General features: G+C 43.5%; 1 protein-coding gene across 3 annotated transcripts; it reads right to left on the reverse strand.

Moving 5' to 3' along the window:
- Positions 1-12,410: 12,410 nt before the first annotated feature.
- LOC123443665 lies at positions 12,411-24,775 on the reverse strand. 3 transcript variants are annotated; one of them, XM_045120147.1, is made up of 3 exons: positions 24,081-24,775; positions 17,997-18,135; positions 12,411-12,451 (listed from the first exon to the last, which is right to left on the reverse strand). In XM_045120147.1, exons 1-2 carry the CDS (start codon positions 24,685-24,687, stop codon positions 18,014-18,016), a joined length of 729 nt encoding a protein of 242 aa, XP_044976082.1. In that variant the 5' UTR covers positions 24,688-24,775; the 3' UTR covers positions 12,411-12,451; positions 17,997-18,013. The 3 variants fall into 3 exon arrangements, with proteins under 3 accessions (XP_044976082.1, XP_044976083.1, XP_044976081.1); XM_045120148.1 differs by lacking the exon at positions 12,411-12,451 and adding an exon at positions 13,934-14,359; XM_045120146.1 differs by lacking the exon at positions 12,411-12,451 and having other exon boundaries at positions 17,764-18,135.
- Between the last annotated feature and the right edge of the window lie 763 nt (positions 24,776-25,538).

Below are 25,538 nucleotides of genomic sequence, written 5' to 3' on the forward strand. Positions count from 1 at the left end.
TGCCGTCAGCGTCCGTCTTCCTCTTAAAGATCCATTTGTTCTGAATAGCCTTGCGGCCCTCACGCAGTACCTCCAAAGTCCACACTTTGTTCTCATACATGGATCCTATCTCGGACTTCATGGCTTCTAGCCATTTGTTGGAATCTGGGCCCACCATTGCTTCTTCATAATTTGCAGGTTCATTTGTCCAACAACATGATTGATAAGACGGGATTACCGTACCACTCTCGAGCAGCACGTGGTCTCGTCGACCTGCGTGGTTCGACAGAAATTTGAACCGGAGTTTCATGATCATCATCATTAACTTCCTCCTCAACCGGCGTTGCAACGACAGAGGGTTCCCCTTGCCCTGCGCCACCATCCAGAGGGATGATTGGTTCGACAACCTCGTCAAGTTCTATCTTCCTCCCACTCAATTCTCTCGAGAGAAACTCCTTCTCGAGAAAAGCTCCGTTTTAGCAACAAACACTTTGCCTTCAGATTTCAGATAGAAGGTGTACCCAACTGTCTCTTTTGGGTAACCTATGAAGATGCACTTTTCCGCTTTGGGTTCCAGCTTTTCAGGCTGAAGCTTTTTGACATAAGCATCACATCCCCAAACTTTAAGAAACGACAACTTTGGCCTTTTGCCATACCACAGTTCGTATGGTGTCGTCTCAACGGATTTTGATGGTGCCCTATTTAAAGTGAATGCAGCTGTTTCTAATGCATAACCCCAAAATGATAACGGCAAATCGGTAAGAGACATCATAGATCGCACCATCTCTAATAAAGTACGATTACGACGTTCGGACACACCATTACGCTGTGGTGTTCCACGCGGTGTCAACTGTGAAACAATTCCACATTGTCTTAAGTGAGCACCAAACTCGAAACTCAGATATTCACCCCCACGATCAGACCCTAGGAACTTGATCTTCTTGTTACGATGATTTTCAACTTCACTCTGAAATTGCTTGAACTTTTCAAATGTTTCAGACTTGTGCTTCATTAAGTAGACATAACCATATCTACTCAAATCGTCAGTGAAGGTGAGAAAATAACGATATCCGCCGCGTGCCTCTACGCTCATCGGACCACACACATCGGTATGTATGATTTCCAACAAGTCACTTGCACGCTCCATTGTTCCGTAGAACGGAGTTTTAGTCATCTTGCCCATGAGGCATGGTTCGCACGTGTCAAGTGAATCAAAGTCAAGTGACTCCAAAAGTCCATCGGCATGAAGTTTCTTCATGTGTTTTACACCAATATGACCTAAGCAGCAGTGCCACAAAAATATGGCGCTATCATTGTTAACTCTAACTCTTTTGGTCTCAATGTTATGTATGTGTGTATCGCTATCAAGATTCAATATGAACAATCCTTTCACATTGGGTGCATGACCATAAAAGATATTACTCATAGAAATAGAACAACCATTATTCTCTGACTTAAAAGAGTAACCGTCTCGCAATAAACAAGATCCAGATATAATGTTCATGCTCAACGCAGGCACTAAATAACAATGATTCAAGTTCATAACTAATCCTGATGGTAACTGAAGTGAAACTGTGCCGACGGCGATTGCATCAACCTTGAAACCATTTCCTACGCGCATCGTCAATTCATCTTTCGCCGGCCTTCGTCTATTCCGCAGTTCCTGTTTCGAGTTGCAAATATGAGCAACAGAACCGGTATCGAATACCCAGGCACTACTACGAGAGCCGGTTAAGTACACATCAATAACATGTATATCAAATATACCTGATTTTTCTTTGGTCGCCTTCTTATCTGCCAGATACTTGGGGCAATTGCGCTTTCAGTGACCCATACGCTTGCAATAGTAACACTCTGTTTCAGGCTTAGGTCCAGCTTTGGGTTTCTTCGTCGGATTGGCAACAGGTTTGCCGCTCTTCTTTGAATTACCCTTCTTGCCTTTGTCGTTTCTCTTGAAACTAGTGGTCTTATTCACCATCAACACTTGATGCTTTTTACGGAGTTCAGACTCTGCGACTTTCAGCATCGCAAACAACTCGCCGGGTGACTTGTTCATCCCTTGCATGTTGTAGTTCAACACAAAGCCTTTATAGCTTGGCGGCAGTGATTGAAGGATTCTGTCAGTGATAGACTCTTGCGGGAGTTCAATCCCCAGCTCAGCTAGACGGTTTGAGTACCCAGACATTTTGAGCACATGTTCACTGACAGACGAGTTCTCCTCCATCTTGCAAGCATAGAATTTATCGGAGGTCTCATATCTCTCGATCCGGGCGTTCTTCTGAAAGATAAACTTCAACTCCTGGAACATATCAAATGCTCCATGACGCTCAAAGCGACGTTGAAGTCCCGGTTCTAAGCCATACAAGACTGCACATTGAACTACTAAGTAGTCCTCCTTACTTGCTAACCAAGCGTTCTTAACATCCTAATCAGCCGTAGCGGGTGGTTCATCTCCTAGCGCAGCATTAAGGACATAATCCTTCTTCCCAGCTTGTAAGATTAGCTTAAGATTACGAGCCCAGTCTACAAAGTTGCTTCCATCATCTTTCAACTTAGCTTTCTCTAGGAACGTATTAAAATTCAGGGTGACTGTCGCATGAGCCATGATCTACAACACAAATATATTCAAAGTGGACTTAGACTATGTTCAAGATAATTAGAGTTTAACTTAATCAAATTATTCGCTAAACTCCCACTCAAAAAGTACATATCTCTAGTCATTTGACTGGTTCATGATCCACTTACACTAGCTCAAGTCCGATCATCACGTGAGTTGAGTATAGTTTCAGTGGTAAGCATCCCTATGCTAATCATATCATCTATATGATTCATGATCGACCTTTCGGTCTCATGTGTTCCGAGGCCATGTCTGCACATGCTAGGCTCGTCAAGCTTAACCCGAGTGTTCCGCGTGCGCAACTGTTTTGCACCCGTTGTATGTGAACGTTGAGTCTATCACACCCGATCATCACGTGGTGTCTCGAAACGACGAACTGTAGCAACGGTGCACAGTCGGGGAGAACACAATTTCGTCTTGAAATTTTAGTGAGAGATCACCTCATAATGCTACCGTCGTTCTAAGCAAAATAAGGTGCATAAAAGGATTAACATCACATGCAATTCATAAGTGACATGATATGGCCATCATCACGTGCTTCTTGATCTCCATCACCAAAGCACCGGCACGATCTTCTTGTCACGGGCGCCACACCATGATCTCCATCAACGTGTCACCATCGGGGTTGTCGTGCTACTCATGCTATTACTACTAAAGCTACATCCTAGCAAAATAGTAAACGCATCTGCAAGCACAAACATTAGTATAAAGACAACCCTATGGCTCCTGCCGGTTGCCGTACCATCGACGTGCAAGTCGATATTATCTATTACAACATGATCATCTCATACATCCAATATATCACATCACATCGTTGGCCATATCACATCACAAGCATACCCTGCAAAAACAAGTTAGACGTCCTCTAATTTTGTTGTTGCATGTTTTACGTGGTGACCATGGGTATCTAGTAGGATCGCATCTTACTTACGCAAACACCACAACGGAGATATATGAGTTGCTATTTAACCTCATCCAAGGACCTCCCCGGTCAAATCCGATTCAACTAAAGTTGAAGAAACCGACACTTGACAGTCATCTTTGAGCAACGGGGTTACTCGTAGCGATGAAACCAGTCTCTCGTAAGCGTACGAGTAATGTCGGTCCAAGCCGCTTCAATCTAACAATACCGCGGAATCAAGAAAAGACTAAGGAGGGCAGCAAAACGCACATCACCGCCCACAAAAACTTTTGTGTTCAGTCGAGAAGACATCTACGCATGAACCTAGCTCATGATGCCACTGTTGGGGAACGTCGCATGGGAAACAAAAAATTTCCGGGATCTCATCCGGGACTCCGAACAACATTCGGTAACCAACCATATAACTCAAATACGCATAAAACAACGTCGAACCTTAAGTGTGCAGACCCTGCAGGTTCGAGAACTATGTAGACATGACCCGAGAGACTCCTCGGTCAATATCCAATAGCGGGACCTGGATGCCCATATTGGATCCTACATATTCTACGAAGATCTTATCGTTTGAACCTCAGTGCCAAGGATTCTTATAATCCCGTATGTCATTCCCTTTGTCCTTCGGTATGTTACTTGCCCGAGATTCGATCGTCAGTATCCGCATACCTATTTCAATCTCGTTTACCGGCAAGTCTCTTTACTCGTTCCGTAATACAAGATCCCGCAACATACACTAAGTTACATTGCTTGCAAGGCTTGTGTGTGATGTTGTATTACCGAGTGGGCCCCGAGATACCTCTCCGTCACACGGAGTGACAAATCCCAGTCTTGATCCATACTAACTCAACGTACACCTTCGGAGATACCTGTAGAGCATCTTTATAGTCACCCAGTTACCTTGCGACGTTTGATACACACAAAGTATTCCTCCGGTGTTAGTGAGTTATATGATCTCATGGTCATAGGAACAAATACTTGACACGCAGAAAACAGTAGCAACAAAATGACACGATCAACATGCTACGTCTATTAGTTTGGGTCTAGTCCATCACGTGATTCTCCTAATGACGTGATCCAGTTATCAAGCAACAACACCTTGTTCATAATCAGAAGACACTGACTATCTTTGATCAACTGGCTAGCCAACTAGAGGCTTGCTAGGGACAGTGTTTTGTCTACGTATCCACACATGTAAATGAGTCTTCATTCAATACAATTATAGCATGGATAATAAACGATTATCTTGATACAGGAATTATAATAATAACTATATTTATTATTGCCTCTAGGGCATAATTCCAACATGTACCACTAAAGTGCACAAGTAACGTAGCCCGGCAATACCCAATGGCTAGTCACGATAGGCAAGTTACACAAATAGGCTCGGATAACAATGCAATGGCAAGGGTATAAGTCAAGAGTGTCATCGCGGCTTGCTTGCGATGAAGTGTCAACAGACAATTGGTTGGCCACGATCCAGGGTGATGATGAGTGGCGATGTTGGTGTAGATCCACTCCTAATTAGCCGAAACATCTAAGGAAGTGGCAAGCTCGCGACCCCAAATCTCAAGTGCAAAAGGTTGCAGAAGAAATGGTGGTGGCAAATGTGGAAGACAATGGAGGAGAAAACAAAAATTTTGTTGCAGGAAAATGCAGTTTGTAACACTTGTCCAGATGTCCAGGCTCGCTCGGACGTCCGACCTTGTCCGGACGTGTGGAGGTGTTCGGTTGTCCGGAGCCTACGGGTCTCACGGGTTGACCTCGGGTGGTGGATGAACTCGAGGCAAAAGGTATGAACACAAGAATTTCTGCAAAATTTGGGCGATTTGGCGAAGGAAATTGATGGGGATGTTGGGGAAAAGCTAGATCCACTTGTATGAATCCACGGATCCAAATCAGTAAAATCTCCTCAGATCCAATGAATCCAAGAAATTTTGATGTGGCTATTTTTGTGAATCTTTTTTTGAAATTAGGTCCAATCAATACAAAAAATGGCTAGAAAGTGGAGGATGAGACTCCAAGGTGTGAATCAACGTGGCTCATGATACCAATATGATATAGGGCAAACCTGAGGGTGTCGATTTTTTCACACTTGGAGGGGGAAAGGGAGAAAGCAAAGAGAAAACAACAAACTCTCAAGAGCGATTCCTGACCGGACATCCACTGGATCCACATAAACACATGAGATACATAGATCCATAGTCAATAAAAGGTCAGAAGTAACTCATAGTCTTCCCTAAGAGGATATGGAAGGTGCAATGCTCAACTAATCTATGAATCAACACATTGCCTACCCTAGATGGAGGTGGGGGTAGAGTATTTATACTCTAAGGCGAAATAGAGGGGTACATGGCCCAAGGCCCGACACTATAGGAATCAGCTTCTTTGTCGTCTGTCATAGCGGACACCAATGGGGTTGTTCACGAACAGTAAAGCCTTTGTCGTCCGTTTCCGTTCGGCGAAATTCCTACGACAGCTTTCGTCGGTAAAGGCCCTTCTTTGTCGTGTGCTTGGTGAAAGCGACGACAAAGGGCTTTGCCGTCAGCCTGCCGTGGCAAGTAGACGACAAAGCCCTTAGACGGTAGCCGACAGGCAACTACTCCGTTAGGTGGCTAACAGAGTATTTGTCGTCTGCTATATTTGATGGGTCTTTGTCGTCTGCCATACGTCAACATGGAAAGCCCCCTGTTGTCGCTAGGTGGTTGCTCTTGCCGTCTGCCTATGCGGCCGTTAGGTCGCCATACTCTTTGTTGTCTGTCCCCCGACGGCAAAGAGGTATAAGGCAGATGGCAAAGAGGAGCACCTAACGGCCGGTTAAAAAGCGGTCCAGTGAGCCTATTTGTCGTCTGCCTGACTTCTCTTTGCCGTCAGCTCGCAGACGACAAAGAGTTCACTGATGGCAAATAAAACCTTTGCTAGCAGTCATCTCTTTGCCGTATGATTTCCATCTTTGTGCCGTCAACTGGCAGACGGGAAAGAACTCAGTGATGGCAAATAGAACCTTTGCCATAAGTAAGCTCTTTGTCCTCTGATTTTTGTCAGCCAGCCAGCAGGCGACAAAGAAAAGGCTGATGGAAAACTCTCTGATTCCAGTAGTGCAAGTGTCGATGCGCAGACAGGATCCGGTCGTCAGAAGGTGGCCGGTCGTCCGAAAGCTCATGGAGGGTCGGGCGTCCGGAGCGGTTCAACCTTTCAAGGATTCGGCTCGGGTATGCATACGCCGGATTTGGGGAGAGTGTCAGACGTCCAAGGCACGGTCTTCCGTAGTTTTGGCTTTGGATTGGCGATGTCGGATGTCCGGAGAGTCTCGATCATCTGGAAGTTGGGAGGTGTTGGACGTCCGGACATGGTCGGTCATCCATCCGCTCTAGCGGGCTGCTTGGACTCTGACTTGGCTGAGCTCTACGGTTCGAACGTGCGTAGGTGGTCGGTCGTCTGGAGGTTGTAGCCTGTCCGCGGCACCTCATTGGTCCTTTCGAGCTTGCCGTCCTCGGGGTCCTTCATAGTCATTCCACAATCTTCTTCCGAGTACCTGAGTATACAAATTGTTTTCGCTTGAGGTAGTGAGCATGTCTGAGTGGACCAAACGATGGTTGAGCAAGGAGAGATGTCACCTCGGTTTCAATGGCACGTGCATGGGCTCTTGTCATGGGACCACTTGGAGCTTGAGGTGTTGATGATGGATCCATGGGGATGACCTTAGGATGTTATGCATCAAGTTTTACGACGACCTTTGTTTCACACACTCGTATGGTAGGTTCTAGGGCAAATTTTCTACAAGAGGTCATATATGGGGACCTAATTTGGAAAAAAATTATGAACCGCATTTTTTCATTATGGTTTGAATTGCAAAAATATATTTTGGATGTGCCACTGAAAAGGTAGTTACCGACTAGTTTTTGGTCGACCTCTATTTTCTAGTACATGTTTGGTAGGTTTTAGGGCAAATTCTTAACAAGAGTTCATATATAGGGACATAATTTGGGAACGGTTTGTGAGCGTCATTTTATCATGAAGGTTTAGATAGCAAAATTTTATTTGGGCCATGCCATGGAAAAAGTTTTTATCGAGGATTTTAATGAAGACATCAATACCATTGTTACGTCCACAGCCCCTGCTGCTATACATACTAGATCAATAACTAGAGCTCGTGTACGCCAATTGAATTACCATGTACTTTTGTTTCTTGGAAATCCTTCTAATATTCATGAACATATGATGTTGTCTAAATTTGATACTTTGTTTTACTTACGAATGAAGGACCTAGCATGGATAAGAAGTATGGTCATTAGAGCGGGATCAAGCATGAAGAAGGCGCACACGCGGGAAAGAAAAACGGAGTTTCTAATGGTAATTTGAGCACTTTAAAGGCACCATAAGAAGAGCATGAAGGCTTGAACGAAATATACAAGATCTCACTTTGTAAATTTCGTCAATAGGCTATTATGGGTGTTACGTCATCTTATTTTAATTTTGCGTCAGCCCATATAATTTCAAAATACCACATTATAGGTTGTTTTTAGAGTCTGTATGTGCGGAAAAACGGAGTTAGTGTTGGTTTCGGACCCCTCCTTCAAGGGATCACGAAATTCCCTTCTATTCCCCCATATATATTGTCTTTGGGTGCCGTTTAGACTTGAGTTTTATTAACATTACAAGTTCGCCATAGCTATAACTTTGCATTCTTTGTTTGTGTTCTACAACCAGACCAAAATGTCACAGAACCCCACTTCATCAATAAAGCTCTTCTCTTATATTCGCGATATCCAAATTCCAATTTTAATTTCTTGCTTGTTGTTTGTTTGCTACAGAAAACAAACCTTCGTAAACAGGTTGATCGTGCTTCGACGTGGTCAATAACTCTCGAAGTTGGTTTAGCTATTGTTAAGGCCCAACGTCCTCACACGTTCGTAGTCGGGTCGTCAAAGTTTACTCCACGAAAACAATGGCCACTATTGAAAAGAAGTTTTCAATGGTATACTTTCACTAGTAGAAAACATGGCTTTGGTTCGGGCCTGGCCAGCCCATTAGTCCCGGTTCTTCACGAACCGGGACCCATGGGGGGCATTAGTCCCGGTTCATGAGCCCAGGGGGGCGGCCGGGGCCTCGTGCGCATTGGTCCCGGTTCGTCTGGACCCATTTGTCCCGGTTCTAGGCACGAACCGGGACCAATGGGTCGTGCTCCTGGCCCACATCCATTGGTACCGGTTCGTGCCTTGAACCGGTATAGAAGGAGGGGCTTTAGTCCCGGTTTATGCCATGAACCGGGACAAATAATTTGCCTATATATACCCATCGTCGCGGCAGAGCACTCTGTTTTTTCTGGCCGGCGAGGGGAGGGCATTTGGGTGCTCTAGCTCACCTCCTATGCAAATGAGGTGTTCGATGAAATGCCCGAGCCACACTAGTTAAGCTTTCTCCTCTCGAAGCTTGACCTCGGAGCTCCATTTTTCCCGAGATTTGTCTAGATTTAGCGGTCCGTCACGCCCCGTCCCCGTTTTCACCGTCGTTGATCGCCCGCGTCGATCTCGTCGCCGGCACCACCGTGGTGAGCCTCTTGTTCTTATCTTCTTTCTGATTTTCTTACTTTAGATAGACACTTGTCTGATTTTCTTACTTTAGATAGATACTTGACTGATTTTCTTACTTTTGACACACATAATTATATATAATGCACGCAGATGAACCGGCAATGGATGTATGGTGACACACACACCTCCGAGTACATTAAGGGCGTGCATAATTTTCTCGAAGTGGTTGAGGCAAACAAGCATAATGATTTTATGTGTTGTCCATGCCCTAAATGTAGGAATACGAAGTCTTACTCTGACCGGAAAATCCTTCACACCCACCTGCTTTACAAGGGTTTCATGCCACACTAATGTTTGGACGAGGCACAGAGAAATAGGGGTTATGATGGAAGACGGCGAAGAAGAAGAGGACGATGACAACTATGTGCCCCCTGAATACCGTGATGCTGCAACGGGGGGAGCTGCTGAAGATCAAGAAAAACCAGACGATGTGCCCGATGATGCTGCAACGGGGAAGCTACTGAAGATCAAGAGGAACCAGACGATGTGCCCGATGATGATGATCTCCGCCGGGTCATTGTCGATGCAAAGACGCAATGTGAAAGTCAAAAGTAGAAGCTGAAGTTCGATCGCATGTTAGACGATCACAAAAAAGGGTTGTACCCCAATTGCGAAGATGGCAACACAAGGCTGGGTACCGTACTCGAATTGCTACAGTGGAAGGCAGAGAATGTTGTGCCTGACAAAGGATTTGAGAAGCTACTGAAAATATTGAAGAAGCTTCCAAAGGATAAAGAATTGCCCGACAGTACGTACGCAGCAAAGAAGGTCGTATGCCCTCTAGGATTGGAGGTGCAGAAGATAAATGCATGTCCTAATGACTGCATCCTCTACCGCGGTGCATACAAGGATTTGAACGCATGCTCCGTATGTAGTGCATTGCGGTATAAGATCAGACGAGATGACCCTGGTGATGTTGACGGCGAGCCCCGCAGGAAGAGGGTTCCTGCGAAGGTGATGTGGTATGCTCCTATAATACCACGGTTGAAACGACTGTTCAGAAACAAAGAAAATGCTAAATTGATGCGATGGCACAGTGAGGACCGTAAGAAAGACGGGAAGTTGAGAGCACCCGCTGACGGGTCGCAGTGGAGAAAAATCGAGAGAGAGTACTGGGCTGAGTTTACACGTGACCCAATGAACGTATGGTTTGGTTTAAGCGCGGATGGCATTAATCCTTTCGGGGAGCAGAGCAGCAATCACAGCACCTGGCCCATGACTCTATGTATGTATAACCTTCCTCCTTGGATGTGCATGAAGCGGAAGTTCATTATGATGCCAGTTCTCATCCAAGGCCCTAAGCAACCCGGCAACGACATTGATGTGTACCTAAGGCCATTAGTTGAAGAACTTTTACAGCTATGGAATGAAAACGGTGTACGTGTGTGGGATGAGCACAGACAGGAGGAATTTGACCTGCACGCGTTGCTGTTTGTAACCATCAACGATTGGCCCGCTCTGAGTAACCTTTCAGGACAGACAAATAAGGGATACCACGCATGCACGCACTGTTTAGCTGACACCGAAAGTATATACCTAGACAAATGCAGGAAGAATGTGTACCTGGACCATCGTCGATTTCTTTCTTTCGACATTGAAATGCATGACCGGAAGAAGCCCGCCATGCGTAACGGTGATCACGTACTTGCTATGGTCAATGATTTAAAAGTAATCTTCGGAAAGGGTCCTGGTGGACTATTTGTTCCGAGTGACGTTGCAGGACACGCACCCATGTGGAAGAAGAAATCTATATTTTGAGACCTACCCTACTGGAAAGACCTAGAGGTCCGCTCTTCGATCAACGTGATGCACGTCACGAAGAACCTTTGCGTGAACCTGCTAGGCTTCTTGGGCGTGTATGGAAAGACAAAAAATACAGCTGAGGCACGGGAGGACTTGCAACGTTTGCATGAAAAAGACAGCATGCCTCCAAAGCAGTATGAAGGTCCTGCCAGCTACGCTCTTACCAAAGAAGAGAAGGAAATCTTGTTTGAATGCCTGCTTAGTATGAAGGTCCGGACTGGCTTCTCGTCGAATATAAAGGGAATAATAAATATGGCAGAGAAAAAGTTTCAAAACCTAAAGTCTCATGACTGCCACCTGATTATGACGCAACTGCTTCCGGTTGCATTGAGGGGGTTTCTACTGGAAAACGTCCGATTAGCCATTGTGAAGTTATGTTCATTCCTCAATGCAATCTCTCAGAAGGTGATCGATCCAGAAATCATACCAAGGCTAAGGAGTGATGTGGTGCAATGTCTTGTCAGTTTCGAGCTGGTGTTCCCGCCATCCTTCTTCAATATCATGACGCACGTCCTAGTTCATCTAGTTGACGAGATTGTCATTTTGGGCCCCGTATTTCTACACAATATGTACCCCTTTGAGAGGTTCATGGGAGACCTAAAGAAATATGTCCGTAACCGTGCTAGGCCAAAAGGAAGCATCTCCATGGGCCATGAAACAGAGGATGTCATTGGGTTTTGTGTTGACTTCATTCCTGGCCTTAAGAAGATAGGTCTTCCTGAATCGCGATATGATGGGAGACTGACTGAAAAAGGCACGCTTGGAGTGGACTCAATAATATGCAGGGACGGATATTCTTGGTCTCAAGCACACTACACAGTACTAATGAACTCTACCTTGGTGACCCCGTATGTCGATGAACACAAGAACAATCTGCGCTTCAAACACCCGGAACGGTGCGACGACTGGATTACAAGTGAACAAATCAGGACTTTCAGCTGTTGGTTGGAAACACGTCTCAGAGGTGAGAACACTGTTTATGCTGAGTTGTACTCGTTGTCCAGGGGACCATCTTCAACCGTATTGACTTACAAAGGATACAAGATAAATGGGAATACATTTTACACGATCGCCCAAGATCAAAAGAGCACCAACCAAAACAGCGGTGTCCGCTTTGATGCAGCAACCGAAAGGGAAATAGACGCGTATTATGGTTACATAGTGGACATATGGGAACTGAAATACCGACATGATTTTATGGTCCCTTTGTTTAAGTGCAAATGAACCAATCTGTCAGGAGGCGGGGTACAGGTAGACACACAGTACGAAATGACAACAGCAAATCTGAACAATCTTGGGTACACTGACGAACCGTTTGTCCTAGCCAATGATGTGGCACAGATTATCTATGTGAAGGACATGTCTACCAAACCGAGAAAAAGAAAAGATAAGAAACCGAATACATCATACGCTGAGCCAAAGCGCCACATAGTTCTTTCAGAAAAAAGAGACATCTTGGGAGTGGAGGGCAAGACAGACATGTCCGAAGATTATGAAAAGTTTAATGAAATTCCTCCCTTCAAAGTCAAGGCTGACCCAAGCATCCTGATAAATGATGAAGATTATCCATGGTTACGGTGCAATAAGGAAAGGACACAAACGAAGAAAAAGTGAAGACTTCTTCCACAACTATTATGATCATACCATGTCAATTTTCAACTTTTTCGTAGTTCATTTGAAATGCATGTTGTAACAGACAAGTTTACGTATGAAATCCTGATACTTCGAAAGAGATTGTTCATTTTGTACACAAAATGCATTCGGTTTTTGCCGTAACCCTCTCAACTTTCTTGCATATGTTATATGGTTGAAATGATAATACCATGCCAAATTCCAACCTTCAGAGTTTATTTAAAATGCTTTTCAATTTTAAGGTCTTATAGCTCAAAATAATCAGTAAATGCATGAAAAATAACATATGAAGACAAAAAGGGATGAAAATTAATGATGTAAGTAGAAACCAAATAAAATAAAATAAACTTTAATAAAACAAGAAATCCGGACTAAAAGAATTATCATAAAAGAAAATAAATAAGTAATTAGAATTTTGTTACAAACTTTAATAACAAAAAAAATTATCACAAAAGAAAAATAAATAAGTAATTAGAATTTTGTTACAAACTTTAATAGCAAAAAGAATTATCATAAAAGAAAATAAATAAGTAATTATAAACTAAAAAGAAAGCAAAAAAATAGAGATAGCACTGCACCGAGCCAGCACACGGCCAAAAAACAAAAATTTAGTTGTAAGTAGAAACAAAAGAAGAAGAAAAGCAAAAAAACAAAACAAAAATAATGAAAAAAAATAAAAAAAAATAGATCTGAATTTATAGAGAAAATTCAACCCAAAATCAAAGTACTAGTTAGCTTAACTGGCTAACTAGCACTTTGAATTTAGGTTGAATTTTGTCTTTAAATTCGAGTTCGATGTTGCAGCCGCGACGGAGCTTATAAACAGGTTCGGGAGCCCTTCGCTTGGCAAGGTGGGACTAAACATCCAACCGCACCGCGGCAGTGGCAGACACATGCCTTTAGTCCTGGTTTGTGGCTTCAACCGGGACCAAAGGCCTCTGCTTCCCACCGTTCGGGCTGCTGAAAAGAGACCTTTGGTCCCGGTTGGTGGCTCCAACCGAGACTAATGCCCCCCTTTAGTCCCGGTTGGTGCCACTAACCGGGACCAAAAGTCTCTGTTTCCCGCCTTTGGGCTGCTGAAAAGAGGCCTTTGGTCCCGGTTGGTGGCACCAACCGGGACCAAAGGCCTTTGCTATATAAGCCAGCACTTGAAATTTTCAGATTGGTATCGCCACCATTGCCCCCCGCCCAACGACGTCGTGAGCTCATCCACGGCGCCGCCAGGCTGCCCCCGTCGCCGTCGCCCTCCGCCCCTCGCCCTCGCCGCCCACCGCCGTCATCGTCGCCCTCCGCCGCCCCCAAGCCGTCGCCCGTCACCGTCGCCCTCCGCCCCCGCCGCCCACGCCGTCGCCCCGACCGCCCCCGATGTGAGCCGCCGCCGCCACGGCTCTGTTCTTTTTTTTTGATTTATTGATTTTAATTTTTGACTAGTTTAATGCCCGCGCGTTGCCGAAACTGGATGGCTAGAAGAATTTTCAGTTTCATCAATGTATGATCATACCGAAACTGGATGGCTAAAATAATTTATTTACAACTCGAAATAAAGATTATAAATCTTGTTTCTAATATGCATACAAATATAAGGTTACTACTTAACTTTTGTTCACAAAATTGTTTTTCAAGATCTTCTAGTGCACAATACATGATTAACTGAGTACAAGTACGTTGTGGCATATGTATCGGTATGATACTTCGTCCAATTCATAATAAGTGTTGCTATTTTGAACTAAGATTGAACCTAACCGCGACACTTACGTTGGATCGCAGGGAGTAGTATATAATGCTCATCATCTCCTTTCTAATTGTATACGTCTTGATCCTCTAGAACGGTAAGATAAAAAATGCATATGCACTCATTAGTGGGTATAAATATAAAAAAATGATGTTCCAATTAACAAAAATAGCACCATGAGTGTTGATCCACCTCTCCGCAGCGTAATGGTGGCCTAGTACTAAAGAGAATCTAACTCACATGTTGATTGTTTTCACATAGCTTTTGTTGATTGTTTACCCATAACACTCCTTGTAAACATATATATATATATATAGAATTTTTGAAACATGAGAAGGATCCCAAGGATGGTAGCACTTGATATTTTCCCAACCTACTTACTACAAAAAAGAGACCTGAAGGAAAATACCACGCCCACCGTTTTTTAAGAATTGTGATATATGTTGGAATATTACATCTGATGCACTCTAATTAGCGAGTAAGAGCGTATGTATTTGTAAAACGATAAACCAACTTTTGAAACTCTAGTGTGAGGTGGGAACAGTCGCTTAATAGTAAACTGTTATGAGGATGCTAAATTCGGTAAAGGAAAATGGAAGAAAATATTATGCAACTATAGAGTGTACATTTCTCTAGATAAAGCAAAGCCTGTGACTATGAACACAACTTCTAAATGCATGTTTACGGTCCAGTTTTTAGAAGCTTCACCAATACCTATACTTTATTGTTTCTATAACCAAGATCATTGTTTTATCCTTGACTTACAAAGAGCATGAAAAATCCATGGCCTATAGGACCATGGTCCAGTTTTTAGAAGCTTCACCAATACCTATACTTTACTGTTTCTATAACCAAGATCATTGTCTTATCCTTGACTTGCAAAGAGCATGAAAAATCCATAGCCTATAGGACCATAATTGGCTCATATAGTCAACACACACTTTTTCTAAATACTGTGATGTGGTGGTGTAGTAATTTGTTATTTATTTTTAGAAGCACGCTGATATAAGTAGTTTATTTTTAGCAAGAAAATTAATATAACTAGTTTATTTTTTTAGTTCATTTTACGATGCCTATCCCGCATCCTCGTCGTTGACTCGGCGGAGGACACCTGCTTGATCAGAGGGGCCCTGTCCGGGACTGGGCTCCGTCCAGTTGGTATTGGGAGTTGCTACCTTTCGGGGGGCGTAGGTTGGTGAGGAGCCAGCCCGTTGTTGACCTGATCCTTGTTTGGTGGCAGTCGCGTGGGCCAGTGACGGTGTCGAGGCTTCCGGACACCGCAGAGGTGGTACGTCACCGTGTCAGCGAGGAGGACGAGCACGTCCGTCGCTACATGGTTGCGTTGGAGGACAGGTTCGACAATACCTGACAGGTTCTTCAGGAATCTCACTGGAGCTATGACCTTCTCTTTGGGTGTCCACCGCCCGCGACGATACCTATCGAGCGCTACGGTTCTAGCTGTATTAGTGATGCTATATGTATGACAAGAGATGATGTAGTTTTGTTTATAATTGAATGCATGCTAATTTGAATACTACTTTATTTTACGATTTGGTTTTGCTTATTGAATGCTCAAATTGGAAAAATACTCCTACTTTGAATGCTAAAATTGAAAAGCACTATGCAGAAAAGTCCTACCTAATACTGATGATCATGTTGTTGTAAATGTTGTATGACAATGTTGTAAAGGGTAGTAATTGGTCTCTTCAGCTGCTTTTCAGATATGGAGTTCTTCACGATTATACTTGAGAAATCCTCCAGCAGGCACGTGATGTCGGACAATTTTGTGAAGATGTTGGACGGCTATCGGCCACAGAACATGAAGATGAGGCAGGCCAGCAACGGGCTTCGCAAGTTGTGGGACGTGGAGGTGGTGTTCGATACCGATGGAAGCATGTACCTAGATCGTGGCTGGAAGCAATTCGTCCGTGCCTACGACCTGCGGCACAGTCTTCAGGTACGACGGCAACGCCACGTTTGCCGTGAAGGTGTTCGACACGACTATCTGTCGAAGGCGCTACCAGGACGACGACGATGCCAGTACGCTCTGTCTCTTCTTCCTTTCCATTAGGCTATGTCTCACACCCATTTTAAAAAAAACTTTTTTGCATTTGGCAAAGCAATGGAAGCAGGAACAGCGAGTACTGACAATGTTGTAAAGGGTAGTAATTGGTCTCTTCTGCTGCGGTCTCTTCTACTGCTTTTCAGAGATGGTGTTCTTCACGATTATACTTGAGAAATCCTCCAGCAGGCAGGTGCTGCCGGACAATTTTGTGAAGATGCTGGACGACCATCGGCCACAGAACATGAAGCTGAGGCAGGCCAGCAACGGGCTTCGCAAGTTGTGGGACGTGAAGGTGGTGTTCGACACCGACGGAAGCATGTACCTAGATCGTGGCCGGAAGCAATTCGTCCGTGCGTACGACCTGTGGCACGGGTACTTCCTTGTCTTCAGGTACGACGACAACGCCACGTTCGCCGCGAAGGTGTTCGACACGACTATGTGTCAGAGGCGCTACCAGGACGACGACAATGTCAGTACACTCTGTCTCTTCTTCCTCTCCATTAGGCTATGTCTCACACCCATTTTAAAAAAAAACTTCTTTACATTTGGCAAGGCAATGGAAGCAGGAGCAGCGAGTAGTGCGACAGGTGTTATGTCTACGGCAGCAGCGACTCTGGCTACAACAAAAGTAGCAGCGACGATGGTCTCGCGATGGTGATCCCATAGCTGGGCGACAGGGCCATGCCAATTGTGGTAGAGGAGTACATCCCACAGCCTGTGGCTTCGCCGCTCTAAGCGCATCAGGATGATGAAGGAGAAGGTGAAGAAACAAGAGTGAAGATCTTAAGAACCCGATGGAGCTTTAATCTTTATAGTGTAAACCTTTTAAATACGATAGTGTTGAACTGCTACTGCACTTTTAAGTATGATGGTGGTGTGCCTGATGAAATTTTGTGCATGTTCATGGATGCTGATGGATGAAAGATAAAATTATTTCTTTTTGTGCTTGCTCATGGATGCTCCTTGGTTGGTGTATATAACAACCTAAATTAACCCCTAAACCAGCCCCTTTCAAAAAAAAAACAACCTCAGCTTCAGCCGAAAAAAAAAACAACCTCAGCTTCAGTCAGGTGCTGACGCGTGGACGCCTTTTGGTCCCGGTTGGTGTCACCAACCGGAACTAAAGCCCCCCCCCCCCCCCCCCCCCCCCCCCGCCTGGCCTGGCCGTAGCGGCCACGTGGAGGCCCATCTGTCCATGTTGGTGTAAGAACCGGGACTAAAGGCCGAGGGCATTAGTAACGACCTTTTAGTCCCGGTTCCAAAACCGGGACAAAAGGCCCTTTTTCTACTAGTGTTTTTAAGTCATAAAAATATATATTATTGATCTAATTTAGAGTCAAAGTTGGATTTTAAAAAGTGTGTACTCTTTATTCATTGGAATGGATGGGGTATTACTGATTGTAAGGAACAATTGTACACAGCCTGATATACCATAAGCCCCGCTTGGAATAGGGGTAAATTTATACACCTGAATTACTTTTACAAGTGTAAATCACCAGCCATGTGTGATTTCAACCAGAAATGAAAACGACCGATTGAGGTCTGTATCTTTTACACGTGTAGAAGTATGGAAAAGGACAATCCAATCAGGCCCTAACTGATTCTGGGAAAGAGGTGCGACTAGAAGGCAAACCAAGACAGAATGATGTACAGATATTTACCTGTCTCATTAACCTTTTCATCTCAAAGCATCCAACATCCTCACATCATTCTTCTTGCGTCTGCAACGGTGGTGACTCTTCTGCTCCCCAAAATTACTATCACCAACAATGACCATCTTATCCATATCTGTGATGCAATCTGCAAGGAAAATTAAAAGGAGAACATATTAAGCACCACAGCTTGTAGAATAATAGAGATCAATACACAGAACGAGGGATGAGTGCAATATAGCATTCTCAACACAGATAGCTTCAAGGTACACCAATACAAATACAATGAATCCAGGATCAAACAACACAACAACACCACTATTAGCACTAAAAGATAATTTACATTCAGTTTATCTAAGGCAGAAAAATAGAAAGACTAATCACATATCCGAGAGACCGCAAAATTTAAGTCTGTAACATATAGCATTCTGAAACAAATACTAGAAGCTAGTCTTCGCTACAAAGCTGAAATTTTCCAGAACTGCTAACATGGCCAACAAATCACAACACCACTATTAGCACTACAGAATAATTTTCATTCAGTTTATTTAAGGCAGAAAACAGCAACACTAATCACAAATCCAAGAGACCACAAAATTTTAAGTCTGTAACATATAGCATTCTGAAACAAGAAATCCTAGCAGCTAGTCTTCGCTAGAAAGCTGAAACTTACCAGAACTACCAACATGGCCAACAAAATTCCACATGCATGTGAGCATATCAATGCCAAATGTGGATGGCCATTTTGAAGTGCATATCATGGTAGCAAGTTTGAGAATATTTTACGGCACGCCCAAACACTATTCTCGTAGCAAAAGGTCCAATTTGCACAGGAATATGAGAAAACTCCTGGTTCTAGCTTTGACCTTTATTTATTTAGTTAAAAGATATGAAATGCAACTACATCACTTTTCCAAAATGATTTTACATGGCCCAACAGACAAATATGACCAAGGTCTCATTTATTACCCACCAAGAGAATGGTAATAGTCGAATATAAGTTATTAACTTATCCTTCTGCAAATATGAAATCCCATTGGTTGTTGACAAAGAAATGTCACTAGAGCAAAACTAATCCAATATACAATCTGCCACCAACCAACATGTGATAAATAGCAAAATAACCAGGATTTGCAGTAATTTAAAGTTTCTGCTAGAATTTGGAACCCTGATGACAACAACAACGATGACGACAGCAACAACAAAGCATTTTGCCCAAGCAAGTTGGGTAGGCTAGAGATGAAACCCAGCAGAAACCTGTCAGAACCCAAAAAGAAGAGAGGGCACAAGTAAATATAGTTGAAGGAAAGTAAATTAAGGCTCTGGTACATGGACTGCTGATTTCCATGCAGTCCTATCAAGAGCCAAATCCTTAGGTACATTCCAATCCTTCAAATTTTTGGGTACATTCCAATCCTTCAAATCTCTTTTACCGCCTACTCCCATGTCAACTTTGGTCACCCCATACTCCTAGAATTTTACCTACACTTTAGAATACAGCTATTCATTGCTGCTTCTGCAAGCCTCCGTTGGATATGTCCAAACTTAGTCGGTGTTGGACAAGCTTCTCTTCAACATTATCATGTATCCCCTCATTCCTAATTCAGTCCTTTATTGTATGGCCACATATCCACCTTACCATGCACATCTCAGTGACACACATTTGTTGTATGTGTTATCTCTTAGTGGGCCAACGCTCTGCTCCATATAGCATCGCAGGTCTGATCGCCGTCCTATAGAACTTGCAACTGAGCTTTTGTGGGACCTCCTTGTTACAGAGGATGCCAGATGCTTGCCACCACTTAACTTACCCTGCTCTGATTTTTTGGCTAACATCCTCATCGATACCACCGTTGCTTTGCAATTGATCCCAAGTATCAGAAGGTGTCCCTCTTAGGCACTATTATGTCCCTCTATACTAACCTCTCCTTCCTCGCACCTAACACTATTATGTCCCTCTATACTAACCTCTCCTTCCTCGCACCTAACACTACTAAAGTTACGCCTCGTAACTCGGCCTTAGTCCTACTAAGCCAAAAACCCACTCTGAAGTCTATCTTGTCAACTAGGACCAAATCATCAGCAAAGAGCATACACCAAGGGATACCTCCTTGTATATCCTTTGTGAGCTCGTCCATCACTAGGGAAAAAATGTATGGTCTCAAGGCTGATCCTTGATATAGTCCTATCATAATTAGGTAGGTATCAGTCTGACTGTCACCAGCCCCAACATCTGTCACAACATACATATCCTTGATTAGGGTAATGTACTTTGTTGGGATTTTTTGTCTCTCCAGCTCCAACCACATGACTTCTGTAAGTTGATGTAGCAAGAAATCACCTCTATAGTCGATTTCTCAGGAGTACAATTGGTTTATCGTGATGTTTGCCTTTCATCTCAAGCGATGCTCAAACACTCTCTTCCAAAGCTTCATAGTATGACTCATAAACTTAATTCATCGCTAATTAGTACAACTTTGAATATCTCCTTTATTCTTGAAGATAGGTATAAGTGTACTCTTCTGCCACTCTTCGGTTGTCTTGTGTAACCCAAAAATATGGTTGAATAGCTTACTTACCCATACTACTACCGCTTTCCCAAGGCACCTCCACACCTCAATAGGAATACCATCTGGGCTCGTTAACCTCGAGCAGTTGACTCTTCGCAGAAACCGTCTATTGGTGTCATCTACCTCAGGCATTGTGTGTGTGTGTGTACACCCCCCCCCCCCCCCACACACACACACACCCGCGCATTGAACAACCTGCCAAAGTATTCTCGCCATCTAATTTTGGTGTTTTCATCTTTCACTAGGAGTCGAGTTGCCTCATCCTTGATGCACTTCTCTCGGTTGAGGTCCCTTGTCTTCCTCTCACGAATTTTTGCCATCTTCTAAATGTCTTTTCTCCTTCCTTTATACCTAGTCGCTGGTATAGCTCATCGTTGGTCCTTTGCTTCACTCACAACTCGCTTTGCTTTCTTCTTGGCTTCTTTGTATTTCTCCATGTTGGTAGTGCTTCTAGCATGGAACCCTAACGATGACCCGTCTTTCTAAATTATATACAAGTGGGTAGCTGCTTTGTTGCTTTTCTTGCCACTGTTGTAGTGAGCCGCATCTCTAAGCACGGAGGTGACCAAACTAGCGTACCTACGGTCTCTCCATCGGCCTTCCCTTCCCCCGATCATGTTTTGACTCCTCACCGACGCTCTCACATGAAAAACGGTGGTGTTTCTATTAATAACCCACAAAGTGCGACCATAACTCCAAAAATTACACCACGCCAAGATGATTTTTAGCAACAATGTCTACTAGTAGAAATTTATGCTAACCAGGTAAGGTAACTATGCATTGCAACATACAAGTTACAGCTGTCATACCAATTCATAACCAGCTAGCTGTGGCACCCGTATTTGGCCACACCCAAAGTACTGGTAATAGACTAGGACATATTTTAGTAACATTTGTGAACCTTTAACAATCTTGATCTTCCCGTACTTCATGTTGCTTTAGAACAAAATAATGCAACACTGAACAGACAATCAATAAGTACTCTGGAAATAATTGTACTAGGTTGTATACAAGAAACAGGTGCCCCTACACATTGCCTTTAATCTGTATAATCACCAAAAGATGAACGAATAGCGGTTACCGAGCATGACATCAAATATATGTTTGCACAACAAAATGATGCCAAAATAGTAATATATTACAGCCTGAGAAAATAAAGCTTCAAACTTTCTTAAGTGCATTAAACTAGCAAACTGACAGAGCCAATTTGTATAGCGTGTCCAGTCAGTGCTGCTTTATCTAGTACATTAGCATTTGGTAATGTGGGTATAAGCAGCTTGGTTTCTTGAAATATGGCATAGTATGTGAGCAACGTGTATTGCTGAAGGATGAAAGTTCAGCAAAACTGGACAAGAGGTACCAATTGCAAGGGAAGAATTGTGTCAAGCTGAAACATGGTTCCATTCCACCAACAAAAAAACTGCTAACAAGCACCAGCTCAGCAAGCTAGATGTTAGTTGCGAACAAAAGAATTACAAATAAACTTACCAAAGAAGAAGTATTATGGACAAAAATAAAGCAACAACTAACATCGTTAGAAATGTCCATCAAATGAAATGAGTATGCAAACAAGAAAATCTTCTATTTCTATTACCGTTATATAAGCATCAAAAGGGCAACTCGGAATTGCCCACCCACTTAATCTATTTTAATTATTCTCAGCAGAAATTTGCTTAGTGCCAGTTCCCATACAGGTTCAACTTAGATCAAATAGATTCCACAAAAATTAAGGTAGGAACAGCAACCCCTTGGATTTTTCTGTGTCATAGAGGAATGAACCGTGCTATTCCTTGGGGATTCAAAGTTGTGCGCTGGCAAATGTAGGTATCTCTATAAATAGCACTGAATAGTGTAGAGCACAGTTGCGTGGGTTCATTAAGGAAGAAACTATGTTGTTTCACTGAAAAGAAATGGAATACATCATCTAGTATCATTTACTCACAAACTTGAGAGGAAGCTGGATCTTAAAACTGTAGTGTTGAAATATAAATCACCGTCATAAATAACTGATTACATGAATACCTCTTAAATTTCGTTTGCAAACCTAAAGAAAAAAGAAAAAATTGGTCATTATATTTGAAGGACAGAACTAATAATCCCAGCTTAATTTCACATGTGTTATGGAAGGAATACCTGTAAGAAATTTCTGCTATAGATAAACTCACCTCAAATAACTGGAAACTATAAATTAAGAGTTTTTAGTCCATACAGAAATTGCTTACCATACAAGACACTTGTTTAAGAACCATGCATCACAAAATGACTCAACTCGAGTGTAAACTTCTAACGATTAAGTATATTGCAGCTATCAACTGTAGCATAGGTGCATCTTGTTACTAGAGATCAGACTTGGAGATAAAGCCATTGTAAATCATGTTTTTATTACCGTATAAAGATTATGTGGCAGGCTGATAAGATTGTCTCATCAACCACTGTACATGCCCTTATAATGTACCCAATAGTTCATATCCTACAATATAGTTCCAGGCATTGTTTATAAGGTGTCCCGCCTTGGATGCTTAGGCGGCAAGGCGCCCTTGCAGCGCCTCACAACTATGCCCGCTTTAGGCGTTTATGCGTCCACCTTAGGCGCTTAGGCGTCCGCCTTAAGCGTCAAGGCAGTTGGTGTTCGCCTTAGGTCACCTTACCGCCTTATAAACCATGGTTCTAGGATACCACCGTACTAACACATTATGTAAAAACAAGTCAGAACAAAAATTCTACAACACAATCAAGTACTGCCTCTGTTCCAAATATAAGACTTCTTTGCAGTTCAACAAGCAACTAACTCACTAAAACGTACAGTATATACAGCTAACAAAATGCATGTTCACTAAATTCTTTTTTGACTCCATTAATTCGCTGCAGAATTTAATCCAGCAGCTAACTACAACCAAACAAAATACGACTCTCGCAATAAAAAAAATACCACCATCTTCCACAAACCATAAGTAAAATCTACCCCTGATGCTAACCTAATGCATTGGTGTTAAGAAGAGGTGCTAAGCACATTTAAAAGTTTAGCAACCAAAGCCCCCAATGCATAGGTGCTTAACTTGTTGTAGCTAAGCATACTCTATTTAATGATTTAGCTACTAAAGTTCTTCATGCATTGGTGGGCTTTCTTTTATTTAAGTATTTTGCCTAGGTTCACGCGCTTGGCACCGTTTCTTCCTGGGGTCACCACATCCATCTCTCTCCTCTTAAATACCATGCCACATCAGATTTTTTGTTTACATGGCAGTCTTAGCACCTGTACAAGGTGGAGCATTGGGAGGGGCCAAAGAACATTGTTCGGCAGTGGAGACTCAAAGAGCTCAAAGACCTCTAATTATCTGGTCCCAAACAAGAAATGTCCCACCACACCCAGATCTCAATCCATAAAGTTAACAAAATGTATTCTGCGAAGATTCACTTTCACACTGCAAATGGTAACGATGCCAACAACTCAGAACTATGAGGAATAAAAAGAATGGCCACGACAAATATTACTCAAGAACTAAACTCAAGCACGTTCAATCACCTCCGATCTCACCGCCCCAGAAGAACAACTGCTGCCTCCCGTCCTCCTCCTCTTCGTCTATCTCATCCCCGTAACCAAGCTCAACATCTCCACGGTAGCCAGGCTCGCTGCCGTAGCCGGACTCAGCCGATGCCAGCTCAACCACGGCGGCCGTCCCACCTGCCCCCGATCCAGCCAGACCAACGTGTGCCGATGCGAACTCCAGCGCCATAGGAACGTCTCTCGCCCGCAACTCCCCAACATCCGATGCCCACATCTCGCCGCTGGAGTCCGTTGCGCCGCCACCACCTGGACCGCACGTTACATGGAAGTCGGAGCACGTGCCGGATCTCCGACGGTCGCTGCTGCGACCTGAGACCGACCGCGAGATTCCTCCGCGGCGCCGGCGCTTGCGGAGCCCAAGCAACCGGAATGATCCTCCGCTACCAGCTGCGGAGGGAGGAGTCGTGGTTTCCACGGCGGCTGCGTCAGCGTGGTGAGCAGAGGGGGGGGCAGTGGAGCGGTCGGAGAGGCAGGGCTTCTTGTGGAAGGGGTGCCACGCAGCAACGGCGTCGGTGAGAACGAGGTGCGCCGGTTGGCGGCGGTACGGCGGCACGCGCGGTATCATCGCGGGGGAGGGGGGGCGTCGGTGTTACGGTTTGAGCTGGGGAGCAAACGTGGTTGCGCTCCTCCCGATCTCATTCGGTCCGGCACCGAGACCATCCGGTCGACCCTTCTTCCACCGATGTAACTTTTTTTCTCGATAAAGGCCACTTTTTATATTAAATTAAAATGTACTCCCTCTGTATTAAAGATTTCTAAAATAATTGTTTTAACTTTATACTAGCTCTACTACAAAGTTATAATTTTCCCAAAAAACTATAAAATTATACTAAACTTAAGACATTTATTTTACGACGGAGGAAGTATATGAAGATCCACGTATATACATGAATTAAAGACGTGTTTGGTTATCATTTATGAATAGGTTGCTGATAACTCATTTTATTGATTTGGTATTGGAACAGAAAAAATGTATCCCGCACCTATTTCCTTAGATGTGACCCTGGGTTATCGAACCCACGAGAAAAATAACCCCTTTAACGATGGTCTCTAGCAAAGCTTTGTCAAAATGTTAATTTTAGCTTTTTATCGGATTAGCAAGCAAATGATGATTCAAACACTTATAATAAAAGGAGATACGAATATGAGGACTTAATGTTTACAACATTTTATTTGCGTTGGGATCAAATAAGATATTAATTTTGTTCGAAAGTCACCCATCAAAATGTGCTTGTTACGGATCGGAGTGGGAATGTGTCCAAATAACATTTTGACCTGCACGAGTTATGCGTCAAGAATCATTTATCCTACCGTAGGCCCTAACCGTCACCCGGGTTGCCTCGATAATTAAGATAATGGAATCAAGCAATAGTTTTGGGTTTTTAATGACTACACCTCATCTATCCCAGGGATATG

This window comes from Hordeum vulgare, chromosome 3H (assembly GCF_904849725.1).
Source record: "Hordeum vulgare subsp. vulgare chromosome 3H, MorexV3_pseudomolecules_assembly, whole genome shotgun sequence".
Lineage (NCBI taxonomy): Eukaryota > Viridiplantae > Streptophyta > Magnoliopsida > Poales > Poaceae > Hordeum > Hordeum vulgare.

Excerpts from the sequence above, each read along its gene's own strand:
- LOC123443665 (XM_045120147.1), bottom strand. The coding sequence starts at position 24,687 with ATGATACCGCGCGTGCCGCCGTACCGCCGCCAACCGGCGCACCTCGTT. Across the intron at positions 18,136-24,080 it reads CTGGGGCGGTGAGATCGGAG|ATTGCATCACAGATATGGAT; the intron begins GTGATTGAACGT and ends TTTTCCTTGCAG.